Here is a 14,504-nt window from a genome sequence, read left to right as displayed (position 1 = left end):
TTTCCCCACCTTAGCCTCCTGAAGTGCTGGGATTACAGGCGTGAGCCACCGCACCCGGCCACCTTTTCTCTTTTTTCCCTATGGGGTGACGGTACCACCTCTCCCTGGGCTGCTTGCACTTTCACAAGAGATTCTGGATCTGTGCTTCCAAATAGAATAGCTACCAGGCACAGATGCTTCTGAGTACTTGAAACATGGCTAGTTCAGGCTGAGATGTATAAAATACATCTCAATACAAAATACCAAATATAGAAGACTCACTATGAAAAACTATATATACAGTATCTTGTTAGTAATTTTACATTGGTTTACATGTTGAAATGGTCTTATTTTGGATATACTAGGTTAAATACGATATTAACTTCATTTTACCTGTTTCTTTTCACCCTGTGATTTGGCTACTAGAAAATTTTAAAGTTATGTATATGGCGTGCATTCTATTTCTATTGGACAGCGCTGCCTTACAAAGTTAAAAGCCTTCAAGATCTAATTAAATTAATTCATAATTAAAATTGCAACTCCCTCAACTCTGGGATCCCCCTGCCCCTCACAGGGCTCTTACGGTACTTATCACCTTCTCAAATACTGTATAATTTACATATCTGTTATGTTGATTTCTTATTGTCTACACCTCCTGCTAGAATATAAACTCTAGGATGGCAGAGCTTTATTTTGCTCAGTCATGGGATTAGAACAGTCCCAGGCAGCCAGGCTCGGTGGCCGGTGGCTCACTCCTATAATTCCAGCCCTTTGGCAGGCTGAGACAGGTGGATTGTTTGAGCCCAGGAGTTTGAGACCAGCCTACAGAACATAGTGAGAGCCCCCACACCCATCTCTACAAAAAATCAAAAAATTAACCAGGGCCGGGCGCAGTGGATCACACCTATTATACCAGCATTTTGAGAGTCTGAGGTGGGCGGATCACAAACAGCCTGGCCAACATGGCGAAACCCTGTCTCTACTAAAAATACACAAATTAGCCAGGATGGTGATGCGTGCCTGTGCTCCGGAGGCTGAGGCAGGAGAATCGCTTGAACCTGGAGACAGAGGTTGCAGTGAGCTGAGATTGCGCCACTGCACTCCAGCCCGGGTGACAGAGTGAGTCTCAAAAAAAAAAAAAAAAAAAAAAATTAGTTGAGTGTGCACACCTGCGGTCTTAGCTACTTGGGACGCTGAGGTGGGAGGATCACTTGAGCTCAGAAGATTGAGGCTGCAGTGAGCCATGATTGTGCCACTGCACTCCAGTGTGGGCAACAGTGAGACCCGGTCCAGCCCTCTCACCGTAAAAGAACAGTGCCAGGCACATAGTAGGTGTTCACTTGACAGTCAATGATTGGATGAATGTAGTAGGCAAAGAGGCATTCAGTTTTTGGTTTTGTTTTGTTTTTTTTGGGTGGACAGGAAGTAGGATATTTAATGGTGGGCATAATTTATTGGGGGCAGCACAGTGAAAGCCCTCATGAGTACAAGGCTTGCCACTTCTCCAGGGGGCCATGACTGGTGATGGATTTGACCCCACAGTCATCTGGGATGAGCTGTTTCTCAGCCACCATATCTTCAAATTCATCCGCATTGAACTTGGTAAAGCCCCACTTCTTTTTTTTTTTTTTTTGAGACGGAGTCTCGCTCTGTCGCCCAGGCTGGAGTGCAGTGGCCGGATCTCAGCTCACTGCAAGCTCCGCCTCCCGGGTTTACGCCATTCTTCTGCCTCAGCCTCCCGAGTAGCTGGGACTACAGGCGCTCGCCACCTCGCCCGGCTAGTTTTTTTGTATTTTTTAGTAGAGATGGGGTTTCACCATGTTAGCCAGGATGGTCTCGATCTCCTGACCTCGTGATCCGCCCGTCTCGGCCTCCCAAAGTGCTGGGATTACAGGCTTGAGCCACCGGGCCTGGCCAGCCCCACTTCTTTGAGATGTGGATCTTCTGGTGGCCAGGGAACTTGAATGTGGCCCCTACGTAGGGCCCCAATCATATACTCCTTGTTCTGCAGCTTGGTGTGGATGAACATGATGACTTGGCCAATGCGAACCCTGGCCATGGTGCCCTGGGGCTTTCCAAAGGCACCTTGCATGCCTGTCTGAAGCCTATGCTGGGGACAGTGCTGAGGTTGAAGACATTGGAAAGGGCTGTCTCCACAGTCCCTTAGAGCAAAAATCAGGCTGTCCATGCAACAAAGGATGCTGTTTGCAGCCATTACACATGGGACCCTCAGCAGTTTCCATAGTGGCCAAATCTTTAATTTTTCTAGAGATGTCCTAAATATAGATTTTCATGTGTAATCTCCAGATTTTTCTATGTTTTCAGTAATTCAAATGACCTTAGAGCATTGTGTGTGCCAACAGAAACATTTCTGCAGGAGTTTTGGCTACCTGTCTGCATCCCCTGTGATCCAGATGATTCCAGAAACTGATATAGGAGGCCAGGTGGGGAGGAACCTGATGTGGGGAGAGTGTGGAGCTGGGTTCTGCAAATCTGCCTGTCCCAGAAAACTTACTCCTTCTGGGCCAACATGCATCTAAGTGGGTGGTAATTAAGGAATGACCCCCATCTCCTGCATACCTTCCTCTGGTATGTCTACAACTAAAAAAGAAAGCAAGGTGTCTGTATTAGTCCATTTTCACACTGCTATGAAGAAATACCTGAGACTGGGTAATTTATAAGGAAAAAGAGGTTTAATAGACTCACAGTTCCATATGGCTGAGGAGGCCTCACAATCATGGCAAAAGGCAAAGGAGGAGCAAAGGCATGTCTTACATGGTAGCAGGCTAGAGAGTGTGTGCAGGGGAACTGCACTTTATAAAACCACCAGATCTCATGAGACTTATTCACTATCATCAGAACAGTATGGGAAAAAACACACCTCTATGATTTAATTACCTCCCACCAGGTCTCTCCCACAACACGTGGGGATTATGGGAGCTATAATTCAAGATGAGATTTGGGTGGGGACACTGCCAAACCATATCATTCTGCCCCTGGCCCCTCCAAAATCTCATGTCCTCATATTTCAAAACCAATCATGCCTTTTCAACAGTCCTCCAAAGTCTTAACTCCTTTCGGCATTAACTCAAAAGTCCACAGTCCAAAGTCTCATCTGAGACAAGGCAAGTCACTTCCGCCTATGAGCCTGTAAAATCAAAAGCAAGTTAGTTACTTCCCAGATACAACAGGGCATTGGGTGAATACACTTGTTCTGAATGGGAGAAATTGGCCAAAATGAATGGGCTCTAGGCCCCATGCAAGTCTGAAATCCAGTGGGGGCAGTCAAATCTTAAAACTCCAAAATGATCTCCTTTGATTCCATGTCTCACATCCAGGTCAAGAGGTGGGTTCCCATGGTCTTGGGCAGCTCCCCCTCCTGTGGCTTTGCAGGGTACAGTCCCCCTCCTGGCTACTTTCATTGGCTGGCATTGAGTGTCTGCAGCTTTTGCACATGCACAGTGCAAGTTGTCCTACCATTCTGGGGTCTGGAGGATGGTGGCCCTCTTCTCACAACTCCACTAGCCAGTGCCCCAGTGGGGACTCTGTGTGGGGGCTCCCATCCCACATTTCCCTTGTGTACTGCCCTAGCAGAAGTTCTCCATGACGGCTTCACCCTGCAGCACAACTCTGCCTAGTGTTTCCATATATCCTCTGAAATCTAGGCAGAGAGTTTCCCAAACCTCCATTCCTGACTTGCGTGCACCTGCAGACGTAACACCATGTGTAAGCTGCCAAGGCTTAGGGCTTGCACCCTCTGAAGCAATGGCCTGAGGCGTATGTTGGCCCCTTTTAGCCATGGCTGGGACACAGGGACCAAGTCTCAAGACTGCACAAAGCAGCAAGGCCCTGGGCCTGGCCCACAAAACCATTTTTTTCTCCTAGGCCTTGAGACCTGTGATGGGAGGGACTGCCATGAAGACCTCTGACATGCCCTCTATGAAGGGGTGGCCTGCCCCTCCACACTTGTAGGCGTTTCTTGTTAGGTGGAACAAGAGACTTGAGAAAAGAAATGAGACACAGAGACAAAGTATAGAGAAAGAAAAAGTGGGCCCAGGGGACCGGTGCTCAGCATACAGAGGACCCACGCCAGCACTGGTCTCTGAGTTCCCTCAGTATTTATTGATCATTATCTTTACCATCTCGGAAAAGGGGAAGTGGCAGGACAATAGGAGTAGTAGGGAGAAGGTCAGCAGAAAGACATATGAATAAAGATCTTGTGACATGAATAAGTTTAAGGAAAAGTGCTGTGCCTTGATATGCATATGCAAACATCTCCATAAACCTTTTTTTTTTGTTGTTGTTGTTGTTTTTTTTTTGAGACGGAGTCTCGCTCTGTCGCCCAGGCTGCAGTGCAGTGACCGGATCGCAGCTCACTGCAAGCTCCGCCTCCCGGGTTTACGCCATTCTCCTGCCTCAGCCTCCCAAGTAGCTGGGACTACAGGCACCCGCCACCTCGCCCGGCTAGTTTTTCGTATTTTCAGTAGAGACGGGGTTTCACCGTGTTAGCCAGGATGGTCTCGATCTCCTGACCTCGTGATCCGCCCGTCTCGGCCTCCCAAAGTGCTGGGATTGCAGGCTTGAGCCACCGCGCCCGGCCTCCATAAACCTTTTTAGTGCATAAAGAGCAGTATTGCTGCTAGCAAGTCCCACCTTCAGCCCTAAGGGGTTTTCTCCTAAGGAGGTTTTCTCGTAAGGCGGTTTTCTCCTATCTCGGTAAATAGAACATACAATCGGGTTTTACACCGTGTTAGAGAGGATGGTCTGGATCTCCTGACCTCGCCTCCGCCTCCCAAAGTGCTGGGATTACAGGCGTGAGCCACCGCGCTCGGCCTCTTTTTTTTTTTTTTTTTTTGAGATGGAGTCTTTCTCTGTCGCCCAGGCTGGAGTGCAGTGGCCCAATCTCAGCTCACTGCAAGCTCCGCCTCCCAGGTTCACACCATTCTCCTGCCTCAGCCTCCCAAGTAACTAAGACCATGCCACCACGCCTGGCGAATTTTTTTGTATTTTTATTAGAGACAGGGTTTCGCCGGGTAAGCCAGGATGGTCTTGATCTCCTGACCTTGTGATCTGCCCGCCTGTGCCTCCCAAAGTGCTGGGATTACAGGCGTGAGCCACCGCGCCCAGCCACTTTTAGGGTTTTTACGTGGGCATGATTGACTAAATCATTGGCCATTGGTGATTGAACTTAATCTCCAATCCTCCCCGGAGGCCAGAGGCGGTGGAAGAGTGTGTGTGTTTTTACGTGAGATAGGCCCACCCTCTCTCTAATAACATGGTTGCTCCCTCTGGCAACCAGCTGCATTCTGAAGCTATCGAGGGGCTTTCAGCCACCAGTCATCTCAGGAACCTATGAAAAGACACTCTTCTCTCTCTGGAGATTCTGGGAGTCCCAGAAACTCTTGGGTTGGGAACTTGGGGCTGTCTACCAAAGAGTATAAAGCTTCGGCCAGGTGTGGTGGCTCACGCCTGTAATCCCAGCACTTTGGGAGGCTGAGGCGGGTGGATTACTTGAGGCTAGGAGTTTGAGACCAGCCTGGCCAACATGATGAAACACCATCTCTACTAAAAATACAAAAATTAGCCGGGCGTCGTGGTACATATCTGTAATCTCAACTACTTGGGAGGCTGAGACAGGAGAATCGCTTGAACCCGGGAGGCAGAGGTTGCAGTGAGCTGAGATCATGCCACTGCACTCCAGCCTGGGCAACTGGGTGACAGAGACTCTGTCTCAAAAAAAAAAAAAAAAAAAAAACAAAACAAAGAGTATAAAGTTTCAGTTAGATAAGAGAAAGAAGCTATAGTGATCTATTGCTCAGAATGGTGACTATAAGAAATAATACATTGCATATTTCAGAATTGCTGAAAGAGTAGGTTTTAAGTGTTTTCATCCACAAAAAAATACATTAGCTGATGAATTTGTTCATTAGCTTGATTTAATCATTCCACATTGTAAATAGATATCCAAACAGTGCACTGTACCCCATAAATATATACAATTATTTGTCAAAGCAATGTCTCATGCCTGTAATCCCAGCACTTTGGGAGGCCAAGGTGGGAGGAATGCTTGAGCTCAGGGGTTCGAGACCAGCCTGGACAACATGGCAAAACCCCGTCTCTACTAAAAATACAAAAATTAGCTGAGCGTGGTGGTGCATGTCAGGAATCCCAGCTCCTCGGGAGGCTGAGGCATGAGAATTGTTTGAACCTGGGAGGCAGAGGCTGCAGTGAGCCAAGATGGTGTCACTGCACTCCAGCCTGGGCAACAGAGTAAGACTCTGTCTCAAAAAAACAAAAATTAGCCGGGTGTCGTAGTGCACAGGTACTGTAGCCTATAGTCCCTCTGACAGTTTTGTCTTTTCTGGAATTTCGTAGAAATGAAATCATTATGGTATGTGGTCTTTGTAGTCTTTTTCCACATAGCTAATACTTTTGAGGTTCCTCCAGATCGTCCTTGCGTCAGTAGTTTGTTCCTTTTTATTGCTGAGTAGTGCTCCATTGTATGAGTATATTGCAATTTGTTTATCCACTCTCCTATTGATGGACATGTTGATTTTTTTTTGGCTTTTATGAATAAAGCTGCTATGAGCATTCATGTATAAGTCTTGGTGTGGGCATATGTTTTAATATCTCTTGGGTAATATCTAGTGGTGGGATTGCTGTATGGTAAATGTATATTTAAACATTTATGGGAAACTGAGGGCACCAAGATTTTCAGTCATACTGGTCGAATGAATGGTGCCCAGGAATTTGTGTTTTTTATTTTTTGAGACAGGGTCTCTGTTGCCCAGGCTGGAGTGCACAGGCATGATCATTGCTCACTGTAACCTTGAACTCATGGGCTCAAGCAATCCTCCTGCTTCCTGCTCCCAGTAGTTGGGAGTACAGGCAGGCGTCACCATGCCCAGCTAATTTTTTCATTTTTAAGTTTTTGTAGAGATTGGGGTCTCCTTATGTTGCACAGGCTGGTCTTGAATTCCTGGCCTCAAGCAATCCCCACCACCTCCTCGGCCTCCCTAAGTGCTAGGATTACAGGTGTGAGCCACGGTGCAGGGCCCTGTGCAGGTTATTTATTTATTTATTTTTGGATTTTTTTTTTTTGAGATGGAGTCTCTCTCTGTTGCCCAGGCTGGAGTGCAATGGTGAGATCTCGGCTCACTGCAACCTCTGCCTCCCGGGTTCAAGCAATTCTCCTGCCTTAGCCTCCTGAGTAGCTGGGATTACAGGCACCTGCCACCATGCCTGGCTAATTTTTGTATTTTTAGTAGAGACGGGGTTTTGCCATGTTGGCCAGGCTGGTCTTGAATTCCTGACCTCAGGTGATCTGCCTGCCTTGGCCTCCCAAAGTGCTGGGATTACAGGCGTGAGCCACGGCGACTGGCCATATGCTTATTTATTTTTTTATTTTGAGACAGAGTCTTGCTCTATTGCCCAGGCGGGAGTGAAATAGCGCAATCTCAGCTCACAGTAACCTCCACCTCCTAGGTTCAAGCAATTCTCCTGCCTCAGCCTCCTGAGTAGCTGGGATTACAGGCACCCACCACCATGTCCAGCTAATTTTGTACTTTTAGTAGAGACAGGGTTTCTCCATGTTGGTCAGGCTGGTCTTGAACTCCTGACCTCAAGTTATCCACCCAAATCTGCCTCCCAAAGTGCTGAGATTACAGGCGTGAGCCACTGTGCCTGACCTGGGCCATGTGCATTTCTAACAAGCTTCCCAGGCACAGCCAGGTGTCTGTACTAGGTGATCTGGACTTCAACGTCCTTCACCTCTGAAGGACGGCCTTCCTTCCCCCTTCTGTCTGTGGAGTTCCAGGTTTTACTCCCTAACCTCAGCCCCAGAGGAGACCCAGCATCCAGATTCTGAGAGGTTGATCCCACCATACAGGAACCCTGGTCCGGCTCAGGAGTGAGTCAGTCCATATGCACCCTCATTAGCTTAGCATCATGAGGGGTGGTAATTATCATGGTAAATACATGATTGTAAGCTTGCCGTCCTGCTTCCTGCATCTTCTGACTTTATATGAGCCTGAGGTCTCCCTCTTGCCCTTCTTGTGATAATGCAAGGAGGAAGTGTTCAGTTGTTCATTCATACACACTTATTGAGTCTTTTCTGTGCTAGGTAATGTTTAGGTGTTGAAGAAACACTGTGAAAGGGATAAAATCTCTGTTTTCAAGGTACTAGGGAATGAACAACATATGTATAAACAACTATGATAAGCTCAGGGAATATTAGGTTCCATGAAGAAAATACAACAGGGTGATGGAGAATGGAACTTTATTTTTATTTTTGTTTTTGAGAGGGAGTCTCGCTCTGTCTGGAGAGCAGAGGGGCGATCTCGGCTCATTGCAACCTCGGCCTCCCAGGTTCAAAGGATTCTCCTGTCTCAGCTTCCCCAGTAGCTGGGACTACAGGTGTGCACCACCACGCCCGGCTAATTTTTGTAGTTTTAGTAGAGATGGGGCTTCCACTATGTGGGCCAGGCTGGTCTCAGACTCCTGACCTCAAGTGATCTGCCCCCCTCAGCCTCCTGAAGTGTTGGGATTACAGGCGTGAGTCATAATGAAACTGTAGATAGGCAAAAGTCTTCTCTGAGTGCAACATCTGAAGCCAGAGGGAGTCAGCTATATTAATATCCAGAGCTATTCTGTAGCTCTGGATTGGCCACATGAGGCTTTTGAGCACTGGAATCGTGGCTAGTTTGTACTGAGATGTGCAGTAAATATAAAATATACCTGAATTTCAAAAACTTATTATAAAAAAATTAACATATTGTATTAGTGATTTTTTCTTTTGGCTACATGTTGAGATGATCATATTTTGAACATATTAGATTAAATATATTAAAATGAAGTTCATTTTCTTCTTTTTCGTTTTAAAAAAATGTACCAACTAGTAAATGTAAATTGCCTATGTGGCTGGCATTGTATTTCTATTGGTCTGGGGAGAAGGGTCCTAGGTAGACAGAACGGCAAATGTACAGTTCCAGCGGCAGAAACTGAAGGATGCCGGGGCAAGAGCGGCCGGGGAAAAAGTAGCTGAAATGGGAAGGGACCGGATCTAGTGGGACCTTGGTGGCAGCTCTGTAAGGAGGTGGGTTTTAATTGAAGTACGGTTGGGACGCCATTTTAAGCAGGGAAGGGCAGGGTCTGAATTCACAGGCCCCTGTGGCTGCGAAGTTGGGAACGGACTGCGGGGGAGTGGCCCAGACGGACGGTCGATTGCACCTTTCGCGTGGATGGAAGGCAGGGTGGTTGTAGGTGGGAAGAATCCTGGGTTCCCATGCTGTCTGAATCAAAGTCATTTGTGGCCCTGCCCTCCCTTGGGACTCAGTTTCCCCACCTATAAAATAGGCCCCAGTGTTCGCAAACCCTGGAGGGGCCCGCAGCCCTGCAGGAGCGGTCGCCGGCGCCAGGGGGCGCCTCCTCGATAACTCGGCGCTCGGCTGGCCAGGCACCGGCGCGTCGGCCGCTCGATTGGTCGCGTCGGGGCCGGCTGAGCGCCGCGGGCCTGCGCCATTGAGGAGCGGCGGGGAGGAAGCGCCGCGCAGCGCCGGGCTGGAGCGGGCGGCCCGGGACAGGTAGGGGCCGAGCGGCGCCGCGTCGGGCGGTGCCCCGGCCGGGAACTGCAGGGCCGGCGCGGATCCACGGGCCGCCGCTAGAGCTCCGCCTAGACCTGGGGGCCCGGGCCCACCCTGGGGGAGAGCGATGCTGGGAGCCTGGGGGCCCTGTCGTCCGGCCTTGGTCTGAGCCCCTCGGGGTAACCCTGGGGCGTCTGCTCCCCCGAAGGCCCCGAGCCCGCCACCTCCGGGGACCCCTGCGTCCGAGTCCCCGCGAGCACCCCAGGCACAGGCTCGGAGTTGGCTGAACCTCTGGGAACCCCGACGTCCGTGTCCTGGGGAGCCCAAGCCCCTGCTGGACGCCGGCACACTTTCTGGGGTCCCAGCAGCCTGGCGCCCTGGAATTGGGAGATGTCAGTCCGCGCCTGTCCGCCTGAGCCGTAGTCTCAATGCAGGACCCTAGTGTGCGAGTTCCCCACATTACGCCCAGGAGTGGGGTGTCAGTTCCCTAGAATGCCTTAGCCTTAATCAGCCACCCGAGGTCACACTCTGGGGCGGAGATATCAGGCCTAAAACTTCTCTTTACCTTTTGCCCCCCAGGGTCACGCCCTGGCCCAGCCACTCCTCCTAGGTGTGGGATCCCGGCGCCGTTCCCTCCAGGTTTTACCTGGGTGGTTGTGTCTCTTTTCCCTGGAGGGGGCTGAGGGTTCCGAGAGCTGGGGGCGGGAAGGTTGTGGGAGCGTCGCCTTCCGGGCAGTGCCGTCCCTGTGGGGCCACCGGTCGGACAGCCGCCCCCGCCCCGGTTTTGGAGCTCCCTGGCGCTGGCAGCGCTCAGTACCGGCCGCCTCGGGGAGGGACGCCCAGGTCCGGCTGCCAGTGCTTCCTATTCCCGGTCTGGCCGCTCCTCAGGGGAGGGGCCTGGCTCAAGGTCATGCCCGGCTGTCTGCCCGCCCGTGGGCTCAGCACTGATCCCTACTGTCACCCGCCCTACTGGGTAGGGGAGCCCAGGTGGGGGTTAGTGCCAGGCAGCTGCCCAGAAGCCCTGATGGACCGGAGTGTAAACACTTTGGGATTCTGACCAGTCTGGCGGCCCTTGCTGACACTGAATTCCTCAAGGGAATCCTTGAAGTGGCCTCAAGCTGGGTCTAGATGCTTAGCAGAGCAAATCATGGGTGCTTTTTGGTTTGGGCCTCAATTTTACCGACCAGGGCGCCTTACAGTGCTAACCGCTCATGCTTTTAAAATCTGTGCTTTGCATTCTTTTCCATTTAGGGCAAGTAGGGTAGGGCCTGAACTTGTTTACAAACTGACAGTTGTTTCCCTTGATTTGGAGATAATTGGTAGTTGGCACTCAGAGAGAGTTGGCATTTGGGGCCGAAATTAATGGCAATAACTACAAAAATAAAGAGTACTCTGACCTTGGCTTCTTAAGTTTGTTTGGAGTCCCCATAGTGAGATTAGTCAGTTTCACATTTGGTTTTCACAAATTTACTCCTTTAAAGTAACAATAGTGGCAAGGCACGGTGGCTCACGCTTGTAATCCCAGCACTTTGGGAGGCCAAAGTGGGCAGATCACTTGAGGTCGGGAGTTCAGACCAGCCTGGCCAACATAATGAAACCCTGTCTCTACTAAAAATACAAAAATTAGCTGGGATGGTGGCAGGTGCCTGTAATCCCAGCTACTCAGGAGGCTGAGGTAGGAGAATCGCTTGAACCCAGGAGATGGAGGTTGCAGTGAGCCGAGATCCCATCACTGCTCTCCAGCCTGGGCGGGGGAGCAACACTCTGTCTCCAGAAAAAAAAAAAGTTACAATAGAGAAATGTTTCTTTTACTCAGACTGTTGATCATTGGTTTTTAAAAAATTGTTCTTATAACCCTTTTTAAACAAATGTAGCCAATAATTAGTTTTATATAACTCTACCCTTAAAAAGTATCTTTATATTCCATTCGCAGAAAAAAAGAAATCTTTGGAAAGGAATTGGGCAAATATTTTACCAAATGCTGTTTTTTTCCTTCTTTCCTTTTTTTCTTTTTTTTTTTTTTTGAGACAGAGTCTCGCTCTGTCTCCCAGGTTGGAGTGCAGTGGCAAGATCTTGACTCACTGCAAGCTCCGACTCCTGGGTTCATGCCATTCTCCTGCCTCAGCCTCCCGAGTAGCTGGGACTACAGGCGCCCGCCACCACGCCCGGCTAATTTTTTGTAGTTTTAGTAGAGACGGGGTTTCACCGTGTTAGCCAGGATGGTCTTGATCTCCCGACCTCGTGATCCGCCCTCCTCAGCCTCCCAAAGTGCTGGCATTACAGGCGTGAACCACTGCGCCCGGCCTGTTTTTTTCTTTTTACTGTCACTGTTGACAACAAAAGTGAATCTTCTCTGGAAGTACAAGATATTGTTGACAAACAAAAGCCAGTTTTTCTAGGAGACTGAGTTCCTTCTGATGGAGGCCTTGTGCTTCAGGTAGTTGCTGGATGGATGGCAGCCTCGCAGTTGGGACAGGTGTGTCTTCTGGCACTAAGATGAATCACTAGAGGTGGGGCAGCGTGCTTGGAAAGGATCCTGAAAGTAGGCTGGCTCCAGTGGGGTGTGTGCCGTGGCAAATCTGTAGTGCCTGGCAGGGTGGCTGATGACTGACATGGTGGATCAGAGCAAGATTTGAGGCTCACAGTTTCCACTGGGATCTTCTAGCTGAGCAATCTGAGAACCCAGTTAAACTTTTGTGTCGCAGTTTCCCTCATGTTGACTTTTTGTAATACTAAAATTACTTTTTTTTTGGCTAATACTGGTAAACACCAGTTATTATAATGGGCAGTAGTACCTACCACATCTAAATACTGTGGCTGGAGTCAGAGGCTTTCTGGAGTTTGGTTTGTAATAATTGACTAAGATTGTTCATTATATCAGCGTCATCTGGTGCCCAGGTACCAGTAATGCAGTTCCAGGACATTTAAGAACAGTGGTAAAGCACTGTTGTGTCTCTCCCATGTATATGATTGTATAAGTGATTCTCATGAACAAATTTGAGACATTTAATTTGGGTGGCCTAAATGAGGATCATTAAAGAATGTGAATTCTCCCCCCACCCCCAACTTTACTCAGGTTTCTTTCATCAATTTCTTTTTCTTTTTCTTTTTTTTTCTTTGAGATGGAGTCTCACTCTGTTACCCAGGCTGGAATGTAGTGGTATGATCTTGGCTAACTGCAACCTCCGCCTCCCGGGTTCAAGGGATTCTCCTGCCTCAGCCTCCCGAGTAGCTGGGATTACAGGTGCCTGCCACCATGCCTGGCTAAGTTTTGTATTTTTGGTAGAGACAGGGTTTCACCATGTTGGCCAGGTTGGTTTTGAACTCCTGACCTCAGGTGATCCACCTGCATCGGCCTCCCAAAGTGCTGGGATTCCAAGCGTGAGCCACCACCCCCGGCCTCTTTCATGAATTTCATTTGGACAATCTCCTAGGGCATTTTCTGTCTTAATCTAGGATAAGGTTTCTTAACGTTGGCTCTGTTGACATTCGGGTTGGATAATTCTTTGCTGTGGGAGCTGTCTTGTGCATTTTAGGTTTAGCAGCTTCCATGGTCTTTATTCACAAGATGCTGGTAGCAGCCCCTAAGTCATGATCAAAAATGCCTCTGGACATTACTAAATTATGCCCATATGAGAACCTCTGATCAGGGTGGTCTAATCCCGAGGTAAATCACCGTAAGTGAGCAATGGACAGTTACACTGAAAAGATAGACAGCTTTGAGTTGTAGGTAATTTTTGGTAAATTTAAGAGTGACTATTCCCTGAAGCAGCATCAGAATGTAGATGTTTTGCTTTGCCTCCAGTTACTGAAGGGGGCATCTTACAGAGCGTCTTGCCTCATCTTTTAAAACATCTGTGGCCAGGTGCAGTGGCTCACGCCTGTAATCCCAGCACTTTGGGAGGCTGAGGCGGGTGGATCACCTGAGGTCAGGAGTTTGGGACCAGGCTAGTCAACACAGTGAAACCCCATCTCTACTAAAAACAGAAAAAATCAGCTGGGTGTGGTGGTGGGCACCTGTCATCCCAGCTACTGGGGAGGCTGAGGCAGAAGAATCGCTTGAACCCGGGAGGCAGAGATTGCAGAGAGCCGAGATCGTGCCGCTGCACTCCAGCCTGTTCTTTGCATTCATCTACCTTCAGGCAGGTAGAGGAGGAAATCATTCAGTTTTTATGTTGATTTTCATTATTTTCCTTTGACAGATTTTTCTATGACCATGAAAGAGAGAAATAAAGAATGATCCATGATTTCTAAACACCTTTTCCTGAGGATACAGTCATGTTGGAAGGCCTTGTAGCCTGGGTTCTCAATACCTATTTGGGGAAATATGTCAATAACCTGAACACCGACCAGCTCTCAGTTGCACTTCTCAAAGGTGAGTATTTCTCTGGGTGAGGTACAGCTTTACAGGTGGCATTTCTGTTTTTGTATTTTTTTTTTGTACTGAGAATCTTAAAACTTAATGCCCAGATGGCTTTGTACTAAATGTGTGTAAAAAGGTCCCATATGACCCTGATGATTATTACAGAGTAACTTTATAGCTATATTGTTATAGATTTTAAGGAACTATTAAATATAAAAAAAAAAAAAAGCAAAATAAGCTATACTACTGGTGACTGTGCTTAGTCCCAGTTAATTTTTTAGCTTTATGAAGCTTTATGGAGGCAACCACAGTGTACTGACAGTAGCATTGATTTTGGCTTCAAATACTGTTTTGTCATTTATTGGCTATATGAACAATAGCTCATATTGAAATTCTAAGCCTCAGTTTCTTTAGACAGAGATACCTCCAGAGGGTTGCTATAAGGATCAACTGGAATAACATTTAAAGTCCCTAGTCTGCTGGCATATAGTAGGCGCTCAATAAAAGTTTTAAAATTGATTACTGTGAGGTGTTCAACAGAATTTCTGAGGTTTTGGCTTGCTTAATAGTAAAGTACCTGA

General features: G+C 48.3%; 1 protein-coding gene and 1 pseudogene across 6 annotated transcripts in view; one reads left to right on the top strand and one right to left on the bottom strand.

The window, feature by feature from the left end:
- Positions 1-2,124: 2,124 nt before the first annotated feature.
- LOC123571086 (small nucleolar RNA SNORA70) lies at positions 2,125-2,250 on the bottom strand (annotated as a pseudogene).
- Positions 2,251-9,477: 7,227 nt separating this feature from the next.
- VPS13D (vacuolar protein sorting 13 homolog D) overlaps positions 9,478-14,504 on the top strand; it is a 284,031-nt gene continuing 279,004 nt past the window's right edge. For all 6 annotated transcript variants that reach the window (XR_012425938.1, XR_012425941.1, XM_045380426.2 and 3 more), the window contains exons 1-2: positions 9,478-9,560; positions 13,763-13,935. Coding sequence is in view for 4 of the 6 variants with exons in the window: in XM_045380426.2 (XP_045236361.2) it covers positions 13,839-13,935 (97 nt within the window). In the remaining 2 variants the exon portion in view is untranslated. The remainder of the gene's footprint in view (positions 9,561-13,762; positions 13,936-14,504) is intronic.

Source organism: Macaca fascicularis, chromosome 1, assembly GCF_037993035.2.
Source record: "Macaca fascicularis isolate 582-1 chromosome 1, T2T-MFA8v1.1".
NCBI classification, from domain to species: domain Eukaryota; kingdom Metazoa; phylum Chordata; class Mammalia; order Primates; family Cercopithecidae; genus Macaca; species Macaca fascicularis.
Note: the sequence above shows the minus strand (reverse complement) of the source record. Positions and strands in the feature narration are given on the sequence as shown.